Raw genomic sequence first — 24,087 nt, forward strand, 5'->3', positions numbered from 1 at the left:
ATATAAGATGTTAATTCATCCAATATGTGAGTGTATTGGATGTTATAAGATATTATATGATGGGACGGAGGGAGTGTTGTACTACATAATTGTGTAGTTGTTGTTTAGCTTCTAATATTAAGTTGATGCTTTTAGGTACATATGTCATTGGTAAAGATCCGCGCTTCGACCCTTTCTTCGTATGGGGCAATGAGATATTGATGAACCAGCATCAAGTGATGAAGTCGATAAAGATTGTTAGTAAAATGGGTCAAAAGATGGCAATTAAACTATTTGTTTACACTTTATCCAAGGCAACAGAGAACTGTAGGATGGTAAGTAAGAACTCTGCAACCTTCTTTTTACTACCCATAATGAGTTGTGTTAGATTAGAATGTCTGAATCTTTTTTTCTTTGCAGTGGTTCTCAAAGCAGTTTACTCAAGGTTACCTTTCAAACTACATGATTGGTGGGTATGCAAAGCTTAAAGAATTTCTACCAGAACAAGATGATTATCTAGATGTGTTCATGAAGACAGTGAAGGATGGGCGGTCGGCCATCACAAAAGGTTGGACTAGAGTCGTGCGTGCCTTCTGCATGGAGGAGGGCACAATATGGGCATTCCGCTTCACCTTGTTCAGCAACCAGAATGTATTTCGCCTCTTTCTTTACCTTCTTTAATAGTACACGTATACAACAATGGTTCATAATTCTTTATTTGGTGCTTATGTAATTCTTGAACATATGTATATCTGAATCGAATAATGCATTGGTTGTTTGAACCTGATGGATATGAATAAAGTTATAACATACTTTCAAATTCAAATCCGGTACAATTTGAAATAGTAACAATTAAATTACGGTGAAATTATGCTCTACAGGTTGTTACGGCGCACACGGTCGGTAAAACACAAACGTTTATGATATATACCATAATCCGACACGGTTCACAGAGAGGAAACATGTGCGAGCATTCACACAGTTGCCGTTTGCAAAGCGTGTGCGATGTCAGACAATATCAGAAACGGTGCAGGCAAACTAAATGTTTGTGATAGTTGCCTTATCATACACAATTTGCAACTATAAACTGTTTCTGATGTGGTACGCATCGTAAACGTTGCACCCCAGAATAATTTGTGCGATAGTTATCATGTACGATGATGTTACGACGGTCCGATGTTTCGTAATACTATCCGACACCCGTATGATGATTAGCTAACCTTCTTAATTAGTTATCGCATACGGTTCGGGAAAAGTGAATGTGTGTGATTGTCTGCTTATCATACATGTTCTATAATCGTGAACCGTTTGTGATGAGCCGCACATCGTAAACGTAGCACCTCAAAATACCGACTGCGATGGCAATGCGAGCACAAACGAGTTGCAAGGATGAAGCATTTGGGATATTCGAGATATCAGAAACAATTTTATGGGGACAACTGTATGCATAAAGGCTCCCTATTCCCGACAATTTCTGGGTCGTGTGGGAAGGACCCCCCTATCGCACACACTCACTTGGCGGCAGTTCAAAACGCTGTCGCGGAAAGGGGTTAAAAACTGTTTGTATAGCACCTCGTTGTACTAGTGTAACATGCTCCTAGGAGTGTCATTGATATACAATTTGTATGTGAACCACCATGGTGGGTCTCGCCCGAGTGCGAATTTGAGTGGTTGTTTGATTCCTAGCAACGATTTTCATACGTTGTCACACCTCAAATTAAGCATGTTTCACAAAGTTGGGTGAGTGTTCGATTCTAGCCACACGCTAGACAAGATTGTTTTCGACAAAAACACCATGTATGCCAAAAACTTTAAAAAATGGAAACACCCTCTTAGGCAAGCTAAAATGTAGCTAAGAATTTCGGCACTGAGCATGGCAACTTTAGCAAAATTCATGTGGCAAACTATGACAAAAGCATCCAAGTAGGATATGGTGGACAAAAGTGCGAGCATGAGGAGAAGTTTAACACGTCAAGTCGTTTGGGTATTAATTCCTGTTTTTTCAACCATGAAAAGTGGACGTCATTAGCCATGGAGTAACTGGACACCCCTCCCCCCCGCGCGATACTATTAGGTGAGAGGATCACAAACAATGCGGCTAGGGAACAACATGGACAGTTGCATGGACCATTAATGATTAATGCCAACTGTTGCATGCAGCTGCAAAGCGTCACCGAGACCCCCTTCCCTTGCATTTTTTTGGGAAGCCCTACGGCTAAACTCTATTCTAATCTCCCTAGCATGCCTAATAAATGTGTGACATTCAAATGAGGATTAATACAAAGGGAGTGATGCCGCGGAGGAGGAAGAGGAGAAGGGAACGAGAAGACTCATTCTTTGACTCGCTAACTAAAGACATGGAGTCTAAGGGGACGTTTGGATTTGTAGCTATCCTAACTTTGCTAGGCTAAGCTCATTCAACCAGGTTGAGCTGCAGCCCTCTAGAGCATGATTTATTGTTTGGTTGTAAGACAGGGAGCACGTTCTACTCAATTGGTTTTGATATTTTAAAATAAAAAAAACTTGAAGGACACGTGAACAACTATACACCTTGCTTGGATAGCAGTTTCATTAGCGAGCAGTTTGCATGGTGAAATCGCATGTTTTCTCCATGCTTGCCCGCTTGAGAGAGCCACTTTAACTTGCCTCCATCGGTAAGCCTTCGTTTTTGCGGGGAGTTGGTAAGCCTTTTCTTGTAGTGACAGACAAAATCACCATTGAAAGCTAGGGTTTTTCATATTTTTCAACGATACCAAACGACAAACTTTGCATGGCAAGTCTAGGATAACCTTTGCCACACATCCAAACGTCGTACACTTAAACTTTCGGTGGGAGTTGCTACGTGTGAGTACCACACATGCATGAACGCATCTATGGGATACGTGCTCTCTTCGTAGATCCAAATGTACCCTAAAATATTACTAGCAAAAACCATTGAATAATTTTTGCCTTGTTTCAGGCCTCTCTTCATCTGAACCTTCTGTAGTAATTTGTTTTATTTTTTATTTTTTGAGGCAAATCTTCGTTTTACAACAAATTTACATGAAAGCCGATAACAGCTCACGTGTAATCTGATCACGGGCCAAAATGGACAAAACCAAAACCCTAATTTAACCAAAGGCCTGCCTGCCCAACTTTGGGCTTGTTGGGTGGGATTGAGTTGAGTTGAGCCCTCCTATCGCCAAAAACTCGATCTACCCGCAGTATTACAGTTCTCCTCGCCTAAATCTCCCTCATTTCTCCCGCTCTAACCCTAATCCGACAATGGCCTTCGACATCGACTCTCTTCCTCCCCTCCTCGGCCCCGACCCCGACTCCTACTCCGACTCCGACCACCTCCCCCCCGCCCCGCGCCGTGGCCGCCCTCTTCGGCCTCCACCGGCGCCGCGGGTGGAACCCTCGCCTCAGGCGCCTGGCAGGTACGTGCGCGCCTCGTTCTTGCCCTTCTGCTGTGCGAGATTTTTCGTGTCGTGATCCCTATCTGGTTTGCAGGTGCGAGGCTACCCCCGCCCCGGAGGGTATTGGTGGAGCGGCCCAGCAGGTGCGGTTCTTCAACGATTTATATGCGTGGTTGTTGGAAGTTGCAATCTTTGCAGATTCCATCTTCCTGGGTCTTGGGGATGGGTTTAGGCTTTAGAACCACATTTCTTCTTAACCCTTTCTTTCGTGGATGTGCAAGTGCCCATGAATTCGCTTATCTCGAAAGGAAATTTTGTTTTGAACTTTGTCAAGTGGATAATTTGGTCAGCACGGGCTTTCCCCAATTTTTGCAACCCTGCATCATCTGTGGACATAATTCCGTCCACATTTTTAGCCATAAAGATTACTCCATCCGTCTTATAATCCATGCCTGTCAGGGCACCACCTTCACGGTTACAAACTCTTAAGATGGAGTATTTTTTTTTTTTTTGAAGTAGGCAGGGAGCAAATATGTCATGTATCCTGATACTGCACCCACATTGTCATGCCCTGCTTATCTAGCAACCCATTTCCATGCAATTGCTTTTACTATGCCTATGAACCTTCTTTTATCACCTGATACTGAAGAGAACTTTGTTCTACGTGCGCACTTGCTGAAATTGGTACCATACTATTCATTACCAAGTTGAGCCATTCAATGATCTGCTCTTGTAACCTTCAAATGTGCCAAGATCTTTCCTACGAAGCAATGGTATTGGAGCTGCTTAGTGACATCTTAAATTACTTATTGACTTTTGAATCGTGCTTGTCATATTGCAGAGTTGGCCAGGGTTACCAAGGGGTGCGCAATTTAATCCTAGCGACAGTGATCTTCTATGGCATCTGGCTGCAGAAATGGGGAATGGCCTGGCTCATCGTCATCCATTCATCAGTGAATTTATTAAATATGGTGATGAAGGTGCAAGATTTGGCTGTACCCATCCTCGAGATATGCCAGGTATGTTTACTCTTTATGGGATGTATTTACCGAAAATGCACCTTGAGACATGGTGCCAGGCAAGGTCCATATCTTCACCGTTCAATCCTCCAAGATTTGTGCTTTATTCATACAACTATTCACGTATAAACACAGAGAGAAATGGAGCGATGGTGTATTAAGGTTGTATTCCACAGCGCAATAATGACACCGACCCACCTCATTTACCCACTGGCGGCACACTCTCATTTAAGCTTAGCAGCTGTTCAACAGATTCATGCACCAGGGATTTATTACCTCCACCTCGCAGCTCCCCCTCTCTCATTCAGTCATTCTTCTCCCCTCCCCTTCTTCCTCCTCTTGTTCACCCTCGTGCTCATGTGCTGCTGTATGCATATGCACAATAGTTCATCGGCTCCTCCATGGTATCTGAGATCCAATCATAATGTGTGTATAATGTGGCGTAGGATCATTTGATTGTTGTTAGGGCGATATGTCAATTTTGTCGGGCATTTCATGTTTATGGTATGTATAACATCGAATAGGGACAATGCTGAACAGGACCGCCTTCATTGCTCTCCTCGCAGCAAAAGCATGGCAGCAGATTAGTGCCTCTGATGAATCAGTAGAGCACAGTGACGGCCAAAGGTCTGGCCATGTAATCTTTTGATCAAGCAATGACTAAACAACGCTCCCAATTCCAAAATTCCAGCTCTGATCTCTCTGAAATCCTGCTACACTATATTTCTCTCCCAGTTGGTTCAACCTCTTCGTCATTTGCATTTTCCTCATCCATCTCCACTGAAGACGGCCACTACCCTAATCAAGAATCCATCGATCGATTAAGAGGATAGCTATGTAAAAGACAATCGATTATATCTCCCTCCTCTATGTAGTTTATTTCTACTTAATCAGCATCAATCCATAGCGAGTTATTAGCTATTTAGTTTTAATTATACATAGCGAGTTATTAGTTTTAATTATGCACACACTGCCAGAGACAGAATTTATGTACCAACAGTCTGGACAACTATTAATTAGTACATAGAACTTTTTGTACCTCATGATTTCCCCTCTCACTTATTACTCTCATTAGCCAGACGTAATGAAGACCCCATCGACGTTGCGCATACTAAATATTGTCAGAGCATGCACTATCAATACAAATCGTACACGTTGTTGCTCAGTCGCCAGTGCCATGCTTTGTATAGATCACCCTCCGACGAGTCCTCCTCTGTCACCTCAACCACAGTGTCTAACCGAGTAGCATCAGCACCGAAAACAACTAAATCCGGGAACTGGGCGCAAGGCGCAACTCCACGATCCAGACGGATTACCATCTATCCATCTTCTCCGCTGCTAGAAATTCCAGAAAATTTGTACAGGATTGGTAGAGAGAGATGCAATCCAGTTAATGCAGACCGTCGATGTGTCCATTAATGGTAAGCGTACACAAACCAGTTAATCCAGAAAATTTGTATCGACGGTCTGGATTGGTAGGGAGATGCAATCCAGTTAATCCAGAAAAATTGTACAGGATTGGTAGTGAGGTTACCATCTGTCCATCGATCTTTATTCGGATTCCACTTAATGCAGACCGTCAATGTACGTATTATACTGTTTGCCCGGGTATTACTTATTTGAGAAACAATTGGCTCCGCGTCGTATTCACTAAGCAGCTATATTTAGGAATCTGCATGCACTGGGAGACAGACTCGATTTCATTCTCGCTTGCCACCGTGTCCCGAAAATCCACACTGATATATTTACATCTCTTGTTTGCTTGTTTGTTCACTAACTAGCAATTGTACATTTGGCTGCAATTCTACAGGTATGAGGCAAGATGGACATGCATTGCACTTCTTCCACAAAAAAGTAAACCTACACAACAATGAGAATGACAAAGATATCAGCTGGCAAAAAAGTGGCCCCTCCAGATCAATAATTTTAGATGGGGGTCTACAAGGTTGCAAGGAAATATTTGCCTTGTACGCCTTCAAGAACAGCCCTCAGAGAACTGACTGGGAGTTGCATCAATATCATATCAAAAACACGATGGAGAATGAAGGCGAACTAGTTCTTTCAAAGATATTCTACAAGTCGCAGAAATGTCATTGTGAATGTGCTTCAAAAGCTCCTGTTCAATCTGCACAGGTACTATTTGTTCTTATGGTACATCACAGTTAGATTTTCTCGTGAAGGGGTGACCATTATTATCTATACCATTTTCATCCAGTATCTTGTTTAGACAGTCTCATCATGCACTGGAAACTGAAAAGTTCCCCTTTCAAGTTGGTGAAAGTGGCACCATGAATTTTACACATTAGTTGGGAAGAAGAAATGAGTTGCTATTTATGATTGTGCTCAACAGGCAATTATTGGTGGGTTTCAGTGTTTGACTGTTCACATCATAATCATATGCATAGTTATTTTTCAAAGCTACCAGGAAATACATACCATAGTTACCAGATTCGCCGGGAGAGGCCTTGAACTCCGATCTAGATCAGAGTTCAAATTCGCTCGGTTCAATCGGAAATCGCTGCCTGATTTGTCGAACACCAGCGGGGACTAGATAGCAGCCTAGACCCGGTGGTCGGCACAGCAGACGGTGGACTGGCAGTGGCCAAGATCCGGCGGCTGGTCTGTCGTTGGCATGCTACAGCAGCCCCTCCTGCTCTCCGCGGATGCACGGCGGAGGACATGCTACTCTCCATCTTTAGGATTATGAGTAGGAGGGGATTACAGGAGAGAGCAGCGGCGACTTCCGGTAGATGGGAGCTAGCAGGGAGAACGAGCAGGATACGCCGAATCGCATGGAGGCGGCGGCGCTGGCTTAAGTTAGAGGAGGCTATCGGGAACTACTGGTGCAGGTCATGGCCTCGTGGGCCTGTTTGTGCTGGGCCAACCTACATTCTTTTCTATTTTTCATTTAGTATCGATCTAGGATCTTCAGTGGCCATTTGCATGCGAATCTTAGTAGCCTTTTCTGAATCCAAGATAGCAAGTATGCTAACTGGAGCTAGGATCTTCTGTGGTCATTTGCATGCGAATCTTATAATAGCCTTTTCCAAATCCAAGATAGCAAGTTCGCGAACCGGATCTCTAATTTGCGGATCGAAGATGTACTCCCCATCAAACCTGTCTCATAGGGTGTAGCGAATTCGAATTGTGAACTGAACAAACCGTGAATCAGGTAACTATGATACATGCTATTTATTATCCCGACAATATTCCATGCAGGGTAATGCTATGCCGATCAATTTAGATGTTACTTTTGATATTATTCTCTTGCTTTTTTTTTCTTTATCATCATGTAAACGTTGTTGCGAAGATACTTTCGCCTATAAGGAGATAAACATGACATATCTCCTCATTCTTTTTCTGAGATGCTAAAAACTTGTATCATTCTTTTTTGAAGAAAGACCACAAGGTATATCTTCCCATTCTATCCCTGGCTTAGCCAGCTAGGGCGGGACAGATCTTTATGTTACATTTGTTCACTGATAACCTGTTCTCACTAAACTGCCTGTTAGGCTTCATTTTTGGGCCATATTGCAGGATTTTTAGTTTTTTTTTATGCAGAATGACATAATTTTGACCCTTTGGCCGTTGTCTTGTTCTTTTGAAATGTTCTCTTGTTGTTTTATGTTTACTTTATTTGAACCTTATTATCCTACTTGAAATTGAAAGAAGAACTTTTCAAAGTAATGTTGCTCCAGCACTACTTAGAGAAGTAATGATATTGTATTTGGACTTTGGAGCTTTTTGTATGAATACCTGCTCTTTCTCCTATATTTTGTTCTGGCATCAATTTGATTGTCGTTGCACTAGTTATTATTTCCTGTTCTGCATTCCTTTGTCATGTTTAATGCCTTGTGTCTTAACTTCTCAGTGTAGTTAAAGTTTCATTATTACCCTTAAAAAAATTCGTTGTAGTTTATCTGACTGTGGTAAGAGCAACTCTTATGTATTTATTACCATTTCTTGTTAACTTTTAGAAATCATCAGGCTTCCTACTTTTTAAAGCTTACAATGTTTGGTTTTGTAGGTTGTCATTTGTAAATAGATGGTTAATTCTTATGGGATATATGTGCAGGATAATTCTGTGACTGATGATGATTCCAAAGAAAAAGAGGGCGCACAATTGGAAAAACTTTCTGTTAATATGGCTACTGAAAGTAATTTTGTTGAAGGTTTTGATCTTCATTTGTAGTTTTCTTATTTTAAATGTACTTTCCGTTCCAAAGATTGTGACAGTGATTTCCTTTCCAGGCAATGGAAACAACCGGGAACAGATGCTGGTTGAGATGTATCCTGATCAGGACAAACCATGTTCCCTCAAACATGTTTTGGATACCGCAGATGTTAATCATGAAAACCAAATTAATGACCAGGCTGAAACTGAGCTGGATCACATGTCTCTGCAAGAGCGCTACCGAATCCTTCTAGCAGACATGCGTTCTTGCTCTGCTAGGGTATCTGCTGAAAAGTGTGCTTTGAATGATATGGGAAATTCATCCATGCAAATGGATGCTGAAACAAGTGGGCCAGTTCCCAAAAGTGAGAGTGAGGAAATGTATGGATCTTTTTTAGCTGTCTATGACTTTATCTGTGTTACGTTGATTAATGTTCTGTTTTGCAATGTTGGTTACAGAAATCATGGAGGAACAACCTACAGGGAGTGTTCTGTGAATGGCAAGGAAATTCCAGTTGAGGATACTGAAGGTCCAGTGAATGACAAGGCTTTTAATTCTAGTGCTGAGCTCTTATTAAGTCAAACACCGGCTTGTGGAGATGAAAACGTTCAGCTGGCACCGAGAAATTCTGGGACCTATTTGGTTGATGTAAAAACGGAGCCTGCATTAGACGGTTGTGCGATTTATCCTTCTGAATCTCCTTCTGTGAAATTTCACCACTCAAACAACAATGGCCTGAAGGTCTCTGGTTCTCTTCTGGAATGTGTGCCAAAAGATGCTGAAGACTCACTACCATCTTTAGGAGTAAAAAGTGAACTAAGTGGGTATGAGTTGCCTGGCTTATGTGAGAACAGCTTTATCAGTAGTATGGAGCCTATTGTGAAAAAACCTCATACCAGAACTCTGAACTGCAATGGGGGCCTTGCACCTTGTTCTCGACAAAGGAACAAGAGGTAAATTGCAATGTGTGCAGTATGAGTACTTTTTTTAATGTTCGCACAGTATTTCATATTTATGCTTATAAAAAATGACATTCACAGGGATTCAAGTGAAAAGGTGCTTGAAGAAGATGGTTACAAAAATGATGAGGGTATTCCTTACCCTTCTAGGCAAAAGAGGAAGAAGAAAACTGCGACGTATGTTGCATGGTCTAATTGTTTGGACTGCATGGTCTATTTGTTTGTACGTTAATGCTATCTTTGAAATTATGCTTACAGAAACTATGTGTGCAGGGATTCGATTGAAACGGCTCTTGAAGAAGATGCTCCAGGACTTCTACAGGTACCTTTCCGCTACATACATAATTCTATCTAAAAGCAATAATGACAGCTTTTGTGATTCTTTGTGCCCTTTCCTGCCTGTAGATTCTTCTGGACAAAGGAATAGTGGTCAAAGAGATTAAACTTTATGACGTTGTAGAAGATGATGAAATGCTTCCAGACTGCACAGAAAGTGACTTTCAAGACCTTGAAAATGTGATTACAAAAGTAAGCTGTTCTAGAGTGCTACTTAATATAACACGAACTGATGCTTCTTTTCTTGAAAAGAAAATAGCACTTAAGTAAAACATAGTATATAAAATATTTTTACTTATGATACATAATTTAGCAAAAGGAGGGCGTATTTTGAACTGCAAAGTCACTTTGCTGAGGGGTGGTAGGAAAAGTCAAATTGCTATATTTCGACGATTGACTGCCGCAATACCTACTCACCTTACCTTACAGAAGATCATGTGGTTTTCTAATAAATGTCCTGTGAACAAATCCAGAAAAAAATTGTTGCATGCTATCTCTTTTGTAAAAAGGTTACTTTTTTTATCTTGAATTAATTGTTCTCGAGTTTAGAAACTCAATCTCTGAAAAATGGAAATCATATTAATTATATCCAGCATACATTGATGTTGAGAGCTTCCTGTTAGCAAATGCTGTCATTCACAAATACAGAAGTACAGAACATTGAGCAGCTGCCAGGTGCCCATCTGAAATTTTTCAGCTTATAGGGAGTGGAACCCTAAACTTAAAGCAGTTCAAGAAAGAAGTCTATACCGCTGGCACTGTACGGACATATTGATCTGAAAACATAAATACAACAACAAAGCCTTTCAGTCCCGTTTTGGAGATCTGAAAACATAAATACAACAACAAAGCCTTTCAGTCGCAAACAAGTTTTGGAGATCTGAATAACATAAATGTACTGTAGAATTCCACAAATGGACAAGTGATCTCTTGAATATACTGTTTTGAATAGTCCTGCATTTACCATCGTGTACTCTTCATTGAGGTAGATGCTTCCACGAGTTAATTTATGTAACTAGTAAATTAGTAAACGGATACAGCTCTTGTATATGCCTTCTTAGCTGCTGCAGTTGTATCTTGGTGTGATCTAATGTATGAAAAGTATTTCTGTGCATTGGTATTGGTATTTTTTATATGTAATTATGACAATGCTACTCGTCAATGTGCAGTTGTTTCCACAAAGAACATCCTTGTTGAAGTCCGTAGCCAAGCATGGGAAGGGGGGAAAGGCTATTTACTGCTTAGCTTGCTTAATTTCTCTCATTGAGCAGGTATGAATCCATCTCCCTGGATAATCTGTGCATTTTCCAGTTGATACAAGCTTCTTTAGCTTGATACAGCGCTATCTCTTATAGTCGCGCTATCTTCAGTTCCGTGATTGTCCTGTGGAGTGGGGATGGTGCAGGGATTTGCAATCCTTCATTTTTGTATTTAAAAGCCATAATAGGTGAGTTTTCTTACCTTGTATGCTAGTCAACATGGTGATTGATGTGTATAGTTATGCAACTCCTTTGTAATTTTTTTACACAGGCTAGTTCTTGAGCGTCCTGAATATGGTTATGCAACTTATTTCTTTGAAATTCTACAATCAGTGCCAATAGAATGGCAGATCCGAAGGATGGTTACTGCTATGAAGCTTAGTAGCTGTGGCAGAACCGCTCTTATTGAAAACAGGCCACTATTGGTAAGCTTTTTTGCTCCCTGTTTCTTTCACCGTCTTGTGCAGCAAAACTGGTGGCTGACAGTGTGTGTACAAATGCTTATGTATATCTTCAATCTATCAAAGTAAATTTAATGTCGCCATCACCCAAGTTGTTAACTGTGTGTTCAGTTCCAGCAAATCTTATGTTTATGATGTTCGTTCTGCTTCCATTGGTGTAATCTAAATATCTTTTTGTTCAGATTGGTGAAGATCTATCAGAAGGTGAGGCGAAGGTTTTGCAGGAATATGGTTGGATACCAAACACTGGGCTTGGGACGTTGCTGAACTACCGCGATCGGGTGGTTCATGACAGGTGGAACGAGAAGTACAGCACAGATTGGAGGATGAAGATTGGAAAGCTTCTAATGAATGGTTATTCTGAGGGGGAATTGATCATAACTCATGTTCCGCTGAATTCAGAAGAAATCAAGTTGGAGAATCCTTGATGAGGTCTCCACTGTATACATGGGCTTGGTGGCGTCCATAGACAACCTTCCTCTTGGTGGGTGTTGTAAAGTTGTAGTGTTCACCATGGATATGTCAAGAACATGTTGTGGGTATTCATGTGCACCTGTATGTATGACATAGTATTCGTTTAACAGGCGCTGCAAAGATGGGGTTAGGCCAGCAGTTGCCATGTGAATAACCTTATGTCATAGGAACATGGAGAAGGCTGCTAGCTAGTACACTTAGCTAGTCTCATCGAACTGAAATTGTGTACTGTAGCGTATGGGTCCTGGAATAAGTGAACAGAACTGTATCTGCTGTAAGAAGATGGTTTTATCCATGATGACATTAACTTTCAAGTGTATTGGTATCTTTGTTGAAACGGAAATGTTAACCATGACCCGCCGCCGCATGGGGGCTGAGCTATGGCAGCGACCTCGGGGAAGTTCCTCCTCTCTTTTTTTAGTTCATTTCATGCTGGAGTTATGGGTATAATCATCGCAGGTATTGAATAGTGTGGGATTGGAGCGTTTATATGAGTTGTGGACTACTCCCTCTGTCCCATAATGTAAGACATTTTTTGACACTACACTAGTGTGAAAAAACGTCTTATTACATTATGGGACGGAGGGAGTATATCTCACCGATAGTGTGCGCTTGATTTTGAGGAAAGGGGAAAGCATGGTGTGCCCATGTGTTGCTTCGCTGGATCGATAGAACGAGCAGATGAGGGAGGCGAGGATGGCAGAGCAGAGATTTTTTTTCTTTCTTTTCAAAAACAAAAGAGATGAATCCCATAGGATTGCCGTCCTACTGATTGTAACAGATTAGATGAGGAATATTTGCCATGTTCGTCATTGTTATTCATGGCGGTATTTTTTCTTGTTCATATAGGTATTGCCTCCTGCTGATTGCAATAACGGGGATGAGGAACATTTTCCATGTTCATCATTATGCATTCATGACGGCAATTATCCTTCTTCATATAGGTGCTTCCATGGCAAATTTCCATGTCATTTTTTAGGCTGGTAGCTTGTGTTTTCAAAGCCTTGTTTTCAGCTTTTCCCCCTTTTGATGGCCAAGTTTAGGTGGCAACTTTGGATTAGTTCTAATTGTGTGTTTGATAGATTTGTGTGGCAATAATAATGTTGCATGCATTCGCCAAGTTACCAACATAGTTGCCATACATGATAGTCCGTTGTAGCATCATTTTAACTTGGTGTGGCAACTTTTTTGTATAGGGGGTTACCACTTTATCATGACTAGTTTTAAACTCTATTGTATGGGTTGACAAGTTTCACTAGACAAATGTTTGTATTGGTCACATGAAAAATGTAGAACGCTTTTTGTTTACTACAACATGGCAAAGTTTAAGAATTCACATGACAAAATTTATGAAGATCAGTTCTCTCAAATATGGCAAATTTTGATTTTTCTTTTTTTGGAGTGAACACATGGAAAATTTAGAAAAAAGTTATTCTCTTAAGTCATGGCAAAATTTAGGAAAATTGTAACGAGTCACATGGCAAGGTTGTGCATAATGTTTTGGACTGATCACATGGCAATTTTTAGGTGAGTGTGTTCTGCACAACATGAAAAATGTAGAAAATTTTGTGTTGGGTAGAACATGGAAAGTTGCAACATGGATTTTTTTTTTAGAAAATTTGTAACAATCACACAACAAATTTATGAAAATGTGTTGGGGAGAACATGGCAAGTTGCAACAATGCTTAGACTGATCACATGGCAATTTAGGGGGATAGTGTGTTCTGTAGAACATGGCAAACTAAGAAGTGCTTGTTTCATACATCATGGCATAAAATTAGTAAAGTTGTGACAAATTTATGAAAATTTGTTGTGTAGAACATGGCAAAGTTAGTAAAGTTTGTTTCATTCATGATGGCAACAAATTAGAAAAATTGTAATGGTCACATGGCAATTTTTGTGAATACATGTTGTGTAGAACATGACAAGTTGTGAATGTGTTCAGACTGATCACATGGCAATTTTTGTGGGAAAATGTGTTCTGTACAATATGGGATTTTTTGAATTGTTTTGTTTCATACATCATGGAACTTTTTCAGAAAATTTAGCGGACATAAATGCATAATGCCATCTTATATGCCACATGCTGATTTTACACTGACCTGCTTTCTGATGCTCTTTTTAGGAAATCCCGATGCCTCATGTATTTATCTCTCTCTCTTTTTGGTTCCTAGTGCATAACCAAAGAAGAACAAGATCAGACCCACTCGATCATGGCTACCCTATAGTGAAGGACGAAGCGAACTGTGTGTATACATAGTTCACCCAAGGTAACGTATAAACAGAACGAAGCATGAAGGTTTTTACAAGTTTTTTTTCAAAAACCACATGTTCATCATATAAAGTTGTAAGTTACAACACACACGGTCCACACTCGACAACACCAAAGAGGACAACCATAATGACAGAACCACAAAATACACACCACAAAAAAAAAATTTATCGATTGCCGAACCAAACCATCACTATCCACCGTTCACCAGTAACGTCACTGAAGTAGCTGCCGGAGGAGTAGGAGACAGACAACACAAGCTAAAGAGACGTTAGAGCACCATCGCATCAATGCATTGTGCGCTGAAGAATGGACCGTTGCGGACGACAGAGCACATATCGTTGTGGCGCGTCAGCCGGGGTTCAACCCCATCCTCCTTGGGCCTCAGATCCATCAACTCCTATCGACATAGTTCCGCCAACCTGCAACCCGCAAACCGATGCCATAATAGTAACCACTCTGAGAATGCCATCGTCACTACACGAAGCACCAGTCGACGATGACATTATTACAAGATGCTTTCCATTAGCTCCTTAGAACATTCTGAAGAAGAAGCCCTGTGACGGGACTGGAGTGACTAAAACATTATTCTCCATGGTGATGCAGCTGCCAAGACACCACCGTATAGAAAAACTAACCCTAATCTGCCTACCACTCGGGCACAGAGCAGCGGGATTCCCCACCGCATCCGTTTGTGGCTGGAGCAGCAGACAAATGGATGAGGAATCCATGGGCTGTCTGGCCGTGGACGATGGGATCACCTCCCTCTTCTCCTTGGAAGGGGAACGAAAGGACAACCGCTCGGGAAGAGAACGGTTAATGCTGACTTCACAAGAAACATTAGGTAGCTTAGCTGGTTACCGAGGTTAGATTGATTCATTGGGTCGGGAGTTTGAGTCCCAACGTATGCATTTATTTTTTGCAAGTCGTGATCCATTGTGCGTTCGAGTTAGGAATGATGGAAAGATAGATTGATCACAAACCGAACAAAGAATTGTAGTATTCGCATGGAAAATTTGTGAACTTGTGTTGTGCAGAACATGGCAAGTTGTGAATATGTTTGGACTGACCACATGACAATTTTTAGAAGAAAAGTGTGTTCCGTACAACATGATTTTTTTAATTGTTTTGTACATATCACACAGTTTACTTTAAATATTTGGCATAAAAGAACACCTGCACAAATGAATTGCCAGAAAGGACCACCTTCGAACGCTATTAACGAAACCACGTGACGGCAGGTCCGACAGCCATGGGTTCACTTGTATAGTTGCCATTATCTAAAATCATGGCAACTATATAAGAAAATCCTGAAAATTCACACGGGAAATTTTGCAACTTATAGAAATTTTAATTTTGTTTCACGAGTTTTGTTCTTTCAGACATGGCAATTTATCATGGCTAATTTAATTTTTCATGGCAAATTACTTTCAAACCACCCCGCATTTTTTTAAACTTTCCTGAACCATGTCAAATTACATCCTGAACCAACTTCGGTTGTAAAAGCTCTTTGTTCAATTTCTACAATCGAAGTTAAGTGCAAAGTAACTTGATGCAAAAGTTCTTCAGAAAATATTCTTTGTGGCAAGCGCTTCACTAGTTAACTAGTTTCAGTATGTAACGAGTGCTTTTAATATTTGCATCACAGTCGATATTTTTTAAACGAGGCAACGGTTTGTCAAGTAAGCATAAAAAAATTGCTAGGTTAACTAGAGGGAAATCAGATGAAAATGATGATTACATCATAATCTTCTTAGACAACAAACTGATGGGCAAAATCTGGAGCAGCTATCTTCGAACACCCTGATGGACTGATTTTGGTAAAGAACCTGACATCCAAACGATATAGAAATATTTCTCTACCACAGCCTATACCCGAATCCTGGATAACCAGTGCCCAAATTCGATTGGTGCACGCCAGCAGTACTCACCATCAGAAGTTCTACACCTCCTCGGGACAATATAACCCTCAAACGAGACCGCGACTCTGAACTTCTGAAGAAGATATCACTGGTCGTTCCTGCTCTTGAGCGCCTTGGAGACCGCCCGGATGGTCGACGGCGTCGTCCGGCAGCAGCCTCCCACGAGGCTGGCGCCGGCCTCCTGCCACCTCCTCGCCATCACGTCGAAGCTCTTGCGGCCGAAGCACTCCACCGGCTGTGTCAATTTCGCATCACAAAATGTATAAGCCACTCGTTAAAGAGCATCATGTGTCAGTAAGTAATAACTAGAATGAAGTACGACGTAGCGTCAGTCGTCTACTCACCAGCCACCTCTTGGCTCTCCCGTCCCAGACCTCGCCGCTGTTGGGGTACACCGCGATCGCCTTCTTCGTTTGCTGTTGGAGAATCAATCACGAGCAAGATAACATTATACTCCCTCCGTCCCAAAATTCTTGTCTTAGTTAGACAAATCTAAGACAAGAATTTTGGGACGGAGGGAGTATTTGAGAACTGCAACGATGCCATACACACGACACCATGTGCACGATTTGTGGACGATGTAGTTAATCAAGCCGTTGGTGTGTGGGAGTAAACTGCTGGACACCGTCTGATTTTGAATCGTGCATGAATCGGCCACGCAGCCGTCGTGCGCGAAGCAGTTTCGATTTGCGATTTCGGACTACCGTAGAACAGGTGTACATTGTGGAGAAAAAGGTGAGAGGATAAATAATTGCTGAACAAATAAGAAAGAAGCTGCAGACCTGCTTGAACTCGCGTATGATGCCCTCCACGAACTGAGGCGGCGTGCAGTTCACCCCCACGATGGCAACTTTCTCGCTGGCGTTGAGGATCTGGAGGCAGTCCCCGAAGCTCTCCCCCGAGCAGAGGTGCTTGCCGTCCACCGAGCTGAAGCAGATCCACGACGGGACCTGGATGTCCTCCTCCTCCAGAAGCTCAACCAGAGCCTACAAAAAGTGTACGTTCCTTTCAGCAAACGAACTTGACAGGCCTTTTTAAACCAGTATTCTTAGAATCACAGCAGCAGAAAGCATACCTGAGCCTCCATCTTGTTGGGAATGGCCTCGAACGCGATCAGGTCGGGGCCAGCGGTCGCCAGGACCTGCAGCCGGCGCCGGTGGAAGTCCTTGAGCTTCTCCGCCGTGACGTCGTCTCCGTATGACCCACTGCAAAACAACCAATTGCACGATGACTGTAAAACGACGTGTGCTTCTCAGGATGTTTCAGAGTTCATTAATTTACAGTGTTCCTGCAACGGCACTCCATCGTGTGTTATTTACCTGTACTCTGATCCATCAGCGAGGTAGGCTCCATAGCTTCCGATGGACGCGGCGACGAGGGCACGGTTGTAGACGGGCTTCGACTTTCTCAGCGTCGACTTCCAGAACTCGTCCCGGGCTTCCAGCGCCAGCTGGACACTGGTTCGCAGTAATCCTTCTGCCTCCTCGAGGAGCAGTCCCCTGGCCAGGAACCCCGGGATAGTTGCCTGCAGAAAATGGAAGGCATGATGACATTTCTCTTCGGCTGGAAGATGATAGATTCAGAGAACTTTTATTGGAGCCTCTATTCATGTGTGTTTGAACTTTGAAGCCATAGGAGTACCTGGTAGGACGATGAGATGATGACGTCGGCACCAGCTTCAAGATACTGCATATGGACCTACATTTGTAAAAAAGATGTTAGGTTCTTCACACCAAAACTTCTATCTGATGTTTTCACAGTTCAAATTTGAACTACAAAAACATCTACTATTTTGGTACGGATGTAGTAAATTTATATGCATGAGGAACTTTTCCCGTTAAATTTTTTCCTCCTATTGTCTATTGTGGATCTGGATCATCTTCACACAGCACACACACTAGTGGAATTCCGTTAAGAAAACATATATGTGCCATTGGACTCAAAGCTAATTCAGTTTTTTTGGAATAACTACAGGTTTATTTTAAGCATCATTTGCTATCTGTCACTGTTACAGCCGGGTCAAGCTGTTTGATTATCTCCTAAAACCTCTATTTTTGGTAATGTAGCCATGCAAAAGTACAAAAATACCATTGGCACACTCTTTCTTCCACACAGCAAAAATATGAAGCCCATTGCAAGCAAATGGGTGCCCAAATACGTATTTGTAATATATACTTGTTATACAAAACAAAAAATAATTAATATTTCAAACAGGCCAAATATTTATTTGTTTCTTGTTGTGTTGATGGCTGTAACGAGTGGTTGTTGCTTTATAAATAAAGCGGGGTGAAAGTCTTTTTCTATAATACTTATTTGTTTTTTTGTCACTTTTTTCTCAATATTTTTCATACACTTTTCGTTTCTAAACGAAATGCACATGATGGTATTTTAATATTACTACTTCCGGTGGATGGTCATTGACGTGCCGACACCAGTTCAAGTTGTCGAATGTGTAAACGAAACTACCGGGACAGTGGTACTCAACAGCAATGGCTGAAGTTGAGTTAGCTTCGAGATTCATCTGAAGTTGACGTTTTGCAACACAATTCAGGTGTACGCACTATGAAAGTCATGCGATGAAGCAGTCGAGTCAAATTGGTGAAGGTACTTGGGCCTAAATCTGAACAGCGAGAGAATATTGGATTCTCGATCGTTGGTAAAAGTGGGTGATCTCCGGGCTAATTGGTTTGCTGCCAATATTTGGCAGTGTTGGCATTGCCAAATATTGGCAGTACCAAGAATTGCCAACTATTGGTAATTTTATGTGAGATGGGCAAGACAACTCGCAAGCAACCAAATAGTAGCCAATATTTGGCACAATGCCAAACATTGGCATGCCAATTTTTGGCAGCAAATCAATTATGCTCCTCTTCTCCCCTTTACCCTCTGCCCGTCAAAAAAGGTAGGTGATCTCCTCTTCAATTCTTTTTTAAATGCTATGGGAGGTAGGTAGTAAGAAAATGAAAACAGCGTTATTGTCCCGGTCATCACCAAGATTTATTCTACTACTTTTGATCTGCACATATTAGCTGTAGAGATAGAGTTGACCAGTAGCTAATATAACCTTAAAGCAAAAGCCCTGGTCACATGCCAAACCGCGTCAGACACGATACTAAATACGCTACCAATTAACTAGGACTAGTAATTTATCAGCTGGTGCATCATATTGTGATGTTGCCGCGAGCACGACGAGAGACAGATCATAGACATGCCTGCCGGTCACGAGAAGGCATTGTGCAGGCAGGCACGTCTGCCGGTTGAGTAAATGGGTCGGGTTGCGGGCGTTACCTCCTTGATGAGGTGCGGCTTGGTGATGAGGCAGGCGGCGCTCCAGAGCGGGTCGTTGATGTCAGCGCCGAGCGCCTCCAGCTGCGTGGCGAAGCCGCCGTCAATCACCGCGCACCCGCCGGCCTTCTTCACCAGCTCCTCCACCACCCCGGCCATCGCAAACCTAAGGATGGATTACACGGCCGCACAAACACAGCTCTCAGCACAAACCGCAGGCCAGGACTCGAGGAGGGCGAAGACAAATGGGTACGAGAAGCGGGCAGGGAGACGGAGCGGTATATATAGCGGCGGGTGAACGGCGGTAGCTAGTAGGCTGGCTGGCTGGCCGGGTGGAGACGGGGAGGGGGGGAGGGAGGGATTGAAAGGAAGGTTAGGTGAGGGGCGACTTAATTTGGGCGGAAGCAAAGGAGCAGATCGCGCCATCAAAGGCCCAACGTACGCGGACCGGTTCATGGGGTAGGTGCAGTCGCGGGTCGGTTGACGTCCAGGTTACTCCCAAGCGTTGCGTTGGGTGTTTGAACCGAACCGCGCCCGACGAGACAGCACACGCTAGGCCGCAGCATGAAACCAGCTGTGCGGCGGAGTTAAGGCGTGCATGCATGGTGCTGCATGGTGTGGTGCAAGAGTTAAAGCCTGCATGAAACTGGCACGCTTGCAGTGCAGCAGGCGCCATGGACCGCGCCAAGTAACTTTGTCCTTGGGCGAGCAGTCCTGTGGTGTTATTATTAGTTCATGAAATTTCCCTTTCATTGTACTACTATTCCAAAAGAAAATATTATACTAAAAAAACACCTCTAGTCTAGTCTAGATAGTGCAAAAGGTGTTCCGGTGCAGTACTTGGTCAGGAACCACAGTTGCTCATGGACGACCACACCGACACGGGGAGATGTTGGGCAGGCCCGAGGATGACTAATTTTGGTGGAGGTGCCACCAACTCACTCACCAATAATCTGTTTATTTGTCAATAAGTACGTATACATCCTACACCGTCTGAAGATGGGAAAGAATCTCTTTTATTTGTCAACGATCAACGGTCCAAGCTTGAATCGGTTCACTTTTGACACGGACTGATTAACCAATCAGTCAGAGTGCCAAGTTACTACATACTCTCTCCGTCCGGTGAAGAATATACATTTGACTTCAAAATTTGTTCGCTTCTATGTTTTTAATGCACTTGAAAGTATGGAAACATATTTCTCTCTCATCACACGATAATTAAGACGCAATAACATTTTACACATGGTCTTTTTAATTTGTACATGCATTTAGCTCATCAGGGTTTGGTAATTAAAGAGGAGAGATATGATGGCTTGGACCTTTTCAATGCATTTTTTTACTTCACTTCATAATTCGTCTTAAAAATATTATATATACACTTTGTTGGAAATATTAGCACTTTTTCAATTAGACTAATCCACGACTAAACAGTAAACATGACAAATACAATATGCATCTCATACCGATACCTAAGCATACTAGCACGTACAGAACATAGAAGCGAATCATCTGTGATGAGATAGATCATTCCATCCGGTTGGCCAGGCCAATGGGGTGGCGGCAGCAGCAGCCTCGGCATCGTTCATGGCCTTCTTCTTGGTATCATCATCGTCGAACGACTCATTCCCGCGACGAGGCAGACAACGGGGGAGGAGGAGGAGTGCGCGTGTACCACTCCTCTCCCCAAACTTCCAATGAAAGTGGTAGAGCAGTCGTTATAAAGGGTTTCAACTCTCCTCAACTAGTAAGGCGGTACTAAACTTTTCACCAATTGCCATATTCTACATGAGCCTTAAGATTAAGCAAGAATCATTGTTCATATGGACCTAAAGTCTATCTATGATTCAACACACTTTTCATCGGATAGAGGGAGTAGAGAGTTTCCATGGGAACCCATCATCGCGATTTCGATTGTGGCGCGTCTGGTCGTCGAGGAACAGCTATGTGGACTCTCCAAGTTGAATGGAGTACAAGTCAGTCTGTCAGTGGATTTTATTAACGAAGCATGGCACCCTGAAGTTGCCGGTACTACCAACCAACATGTGGTGCCAACGGCTAGGTGGATTCTCTAAGTTGTAACGAGAGCTCCGAGGAATGCATGCGCCTTCGGCGTTGGACGGAGTGTTTCCAGCCGGGACAAGAGCTGTTGGTCAGGGGCACACGAACAGAAGCAGACTTTGTTTTGTTTTAGCGATGCGGCAAACCGCACATGCCGGGCGTAGGGCTTTGCGATGTGTGGTACGTTTGGTCCTCGAGGAATATGTGTGGTACGAATATGCCTTGAACGAAGTATGTGTCGGCCCATTTTATAAAAATAATCCATGGTGGCTCGCCGACCCTGTCGTTGCCGGTACAACGTGGGTTGCAACCAGGGCTTCGAGCCGTGCACCATGGTCGAGGGCTTAGTCCAGCTGCATGCTATACAGTACTATTCCCTTCGTTTTTAAATATAAACTTTTGTAGAGATTTCAATATGAATCATATAGTAGTAGGTCCCTATGCTATAGGGTCCTCGTTGAATGCTTAAATTTAGAGTACATTCTTCAAAGAATCACATGTCCTTACAAATGCACATATAAGAAAATTACATTTACATCCTTGGTTGTCAAAGTCTTCTTCCTCCTGTATCCATAGACGGCGCGAGATCGGCACGATGTGGCTTCTGGTGAAAACCGCGCATGAGTGCGGTCTTGGCGGGCGATGGTGGCATCTGTGACATCGTTTTCTTCTTGAGGCATCGTTGTTGCAGGTTACACCAACTCGATCGGGATGTTCCAGGGGAAACCCTAGATCTGGGTCTACTGGATCGGACGATGACGGCGCCTTCAGTGTCGTTCTCCCTCTTAGGGGCATCGTTTTGGAGTAAGTGTTGGTTGAAGGGGACAAGAGGAGGAGCGGTGTTACATCTATCACAAGGCCGACGGCGGATCCCGGCGGCATGGCGCTGTGGAGTTTCGGCAACAGGCTCATGTGGATGGATACGTGCAGGATGGTGGCGTTGTCTAGCGTCGTGGTGTCGTCGACTGCAAGCCTGGCAAGGTTGGTGTGTCAGTACCTGCTCTGGAGATGGATCGTGGAAGACGGTGGGGCGACCTCTGAGAGTGCGTCGGACCGGTGTGTGACTCAATCCCGACATTGTGGCTTGGCTGGCATCCGACTTTAGATGTTAGGCTTTGGTACGATGTCTGTTTGATATTCGGCTCGGAAATTCGGCACCCCTTCATCAAGGGGATATGAGTAGCCACAGGTGTTGCCAAGATGATGGCTTCATACTTACTGGTGTATTACTTTGTAAGGTCTTTGCGAATAATTAATAAAATAACTGCATGTATCATCCAGATGCAAAGGCCGGAGTATTGTTGGGGAATGCAATAATTTCAAAAAAAATCCTACGATCACGCAAGATCTATCTATGAGATGCATAGCAACGAGAGGGGAGAGTGTGTCCATGTACCCTCGTAGACCAAAAGCGGGAGCGTTTAGTAACGCGGTTGATGTAGTCGAACTTCTTCGCGATCCAACCGATCAAGTACCGAACATACGACACCTCCGCGTTCAGCACACGTTCAACTCGATGACGCCCCTCGTGCTCTTGATCTAGTTGAGGACAAGGGTGAGTTCCGTCAGCACGACGGCATGACGACGGCGATGATGATGTTACTAGCGCAGGGCTTCGCCTAAGCACTACGATGGTATGATCGAGGTGTGTAACTATGGAGGGGGGCACTGCACATGGTTAAGAGAAACTTGCGTGTCTTTGGGGTGCCCCTACCTGTTGGAAATATGCCCTAGAGGCAATAATAAAATGATTATTATTATATTTCCTTCTTCATGATAATTGTCTGTTATTCATGCTATAATTGTGTTATCCGGAAATCGTAATACATGTGTGAATAAATAGACCACAACATGTCCCTAGTAAGCCTCTAGTTGACTAGCTCATGGATCAACAGATAGTCATGGTTTCCTGACTATGGACATTGGATGTCGTTGATAACGGGATCACATCATTAGGAGAATGATGTGATGGACAAGACCCAATCCTAAGCATAGCACAAGATCGTGTAGTTCGTTTGCTAGAGCTTTCCAATGTCAAGTATCATTTCCTTAGACCATGAGATCGTGTAACTCCTGGATACCGTAGGAGTGCTTTGGGTGTACCAAACGTCACAACGTAACTGGGTGACTATAAAGGTATACTACAGGTATCCCCGAAAGTATCTGTTGGGTTGACACGGATCGAGACTGGGATTTGTCACTCCGTATGACAGAGAGGTATCTTTGGGCCCACTCGGTAATGCATCATCATAATGAGCTCAATGTGACCAAGTGTTTGGTCACGTGATCATGCATTACGGTACGAGTAAAGTGACTTGCCGGTAACGAGATTGAACGAGGTATTGGGATACCGACGATCGAATCTCGGGCAAGTAACGTACCGATTGACAAAGGGAATTGTATACGACATTACTTGAATCCTCGACATCGTGGTTCATCCGATGAGATCATCGAGGGGCATGTGGGAGCCAACATGGGTATCCAGATCCC

At 43.0% G+C, this 24,087-nt stretch overlaps 2 protein-coding genes across 4 annotated transcripts; one reads left to right on the top strand and one right to left on the bottom strand.

The window, feature by feature from the left end:
- Positions 1-3,160: 3,160 nt before the first annotated feature.
- On the top strand, positions 3,161-12,379 carry LOC119291172. 3 transcript variants are annotated; one of them, XM_037569883.1, is made up of 14 exons: positions 3,165-3,398; positions 3,472-3,520; positions 4,219-4,396; positions 6,207-6,529; positions 8,472-8,568; positions 8,648-8,951; positions 9,030-9,524; positions 9,612-9,707; positions 9,804-9,852; positions 9,936-10,058; positions 11,036-11,137; positions 11,222-11,313; positions 11,397-11,550; positions 11,769-12,379. In XM_037569883.1, the coding sequence occupies exons 1-14, from the start codon at positions 3,244-3,246 to the stop codon at positions 12,012-12,014; spliced, it is 2,463 nt and encodes an 820-aa protein (XP_037425780.1). In that variant the 5' UTR covers positions 3,165-3,243; the 3' UTR covers positions 12,015-12,379. The 3 variants fall into 3 exon arrangements, with proteins under 3 accessions (XP_037425779.1, XP_037425778.1, XP_037425780.1); XM_037569882.1 differs by having other exon boundaries at positions 3,161-3,398; positions 8,472-8,553; positions 8,648-9,524; positions 11,237-11,313; XM_037569881.1 differs by having other exon boundaries at positions 3,162-3,398; positions 8,472-8,553; positions 8,648-9,524.
- A 3,642-nt stretch (positions 12,380-16,021) lies between these two features.
- On the bottom strand, positions 16,022-19,878 carry LOC119291173 (homocysteine S-methyltransferase 1). The gene is made up of 7 exons (XM_037569884.1): positions 19,543-19,878; positions 17,896-17,952; positions 17,574-17,779; positions 17,330-17,459; positions 17,037-17,240; positions 16,599-16,670; positions 16,022-16,489 (listed from the first exon to the last, which is right to left on the bottom strand). Exons 1-7 carry the CDS (start codon positions 19,696-19,698, stop codon positions 16,340-16,342), a joined length of 975 nt encoding a protein of 324 aa, XP_037425781.1. The 5' UTR covers positions 19,699-19,878; the 3' UTR covers positions 16,022-16,339.
- Between the last annotated feature and the right edge of the window lie 4,209 nt (positions 19,879-24,087).

The sequence above is a fragment of the Triticum dicoccoides genome, chromosome 4B, assembly GCF_002162155.2.
Source record: "Triticum dicoccoides isolate Atlit2015 ecotype Zavitan chromosome 4B, WEW_v2.0, whole genome shotgun sequence".
Taxonomy (NCBI): Eukaryota; Viridiplantae; Streptophyta; class Magnoliopsida; order Poales; family Poaceae; genus Triticum; species Triticum dicoccoides.

What these genes read in the sequence shown, in the direction of transcription:
- LOC119291172 (XM_037569881.1), top strand. Translation starts at nt 3,244, where the DNA reads ATGGCCTTCGACATCGACTCTCTTCCTCCCCTCCTCGGCCCCGACCCC. An exon ending in TTGGTGGAGCGGCCCAGCAG is followed by an intron (nt 3,521 to 4,218) that starts GTGCGGTTCTTC and finishes GTCATATTGCAG; the next exon opens with AGTTGGCCAGGGTTACCAAG. An exon ending in TAATTTCTCTCATTGAGCAG is followed by an intron (nt 11,138 to 11,221) that starts GTATGAATCCAT and finishes TATCTCTTATAG; the next exon opens with TCGCGCTATCTTCAGTTCCG.
- LOC119291173 (XM_037569884.1), bottom strand. Translation starts at nt 19,698, where the DNA reads ATGGCCGGGGTGGTGGAGGAGCTGGTGAAGAAGGCCGGCGGGTGCGCG. An exon ending in AGCCGCACCTCATCAAGGAG is followed by an intron (nt 17,953 to 19,542) that starts GTAACGCCCGCA and finishes TTACAAATGTAG; the next exon opens with GTCCATATGCAGTATCTTGA. An exon ending in CCAACAAGATGGAGGCTCAG is followed by an intron (nt 17,241 to 17,329) that starts GTATGCTTTCTG and finishes CACTTTTTGTAG; the next exon opens with GCTCTGGTTGAGCTTCTGGA.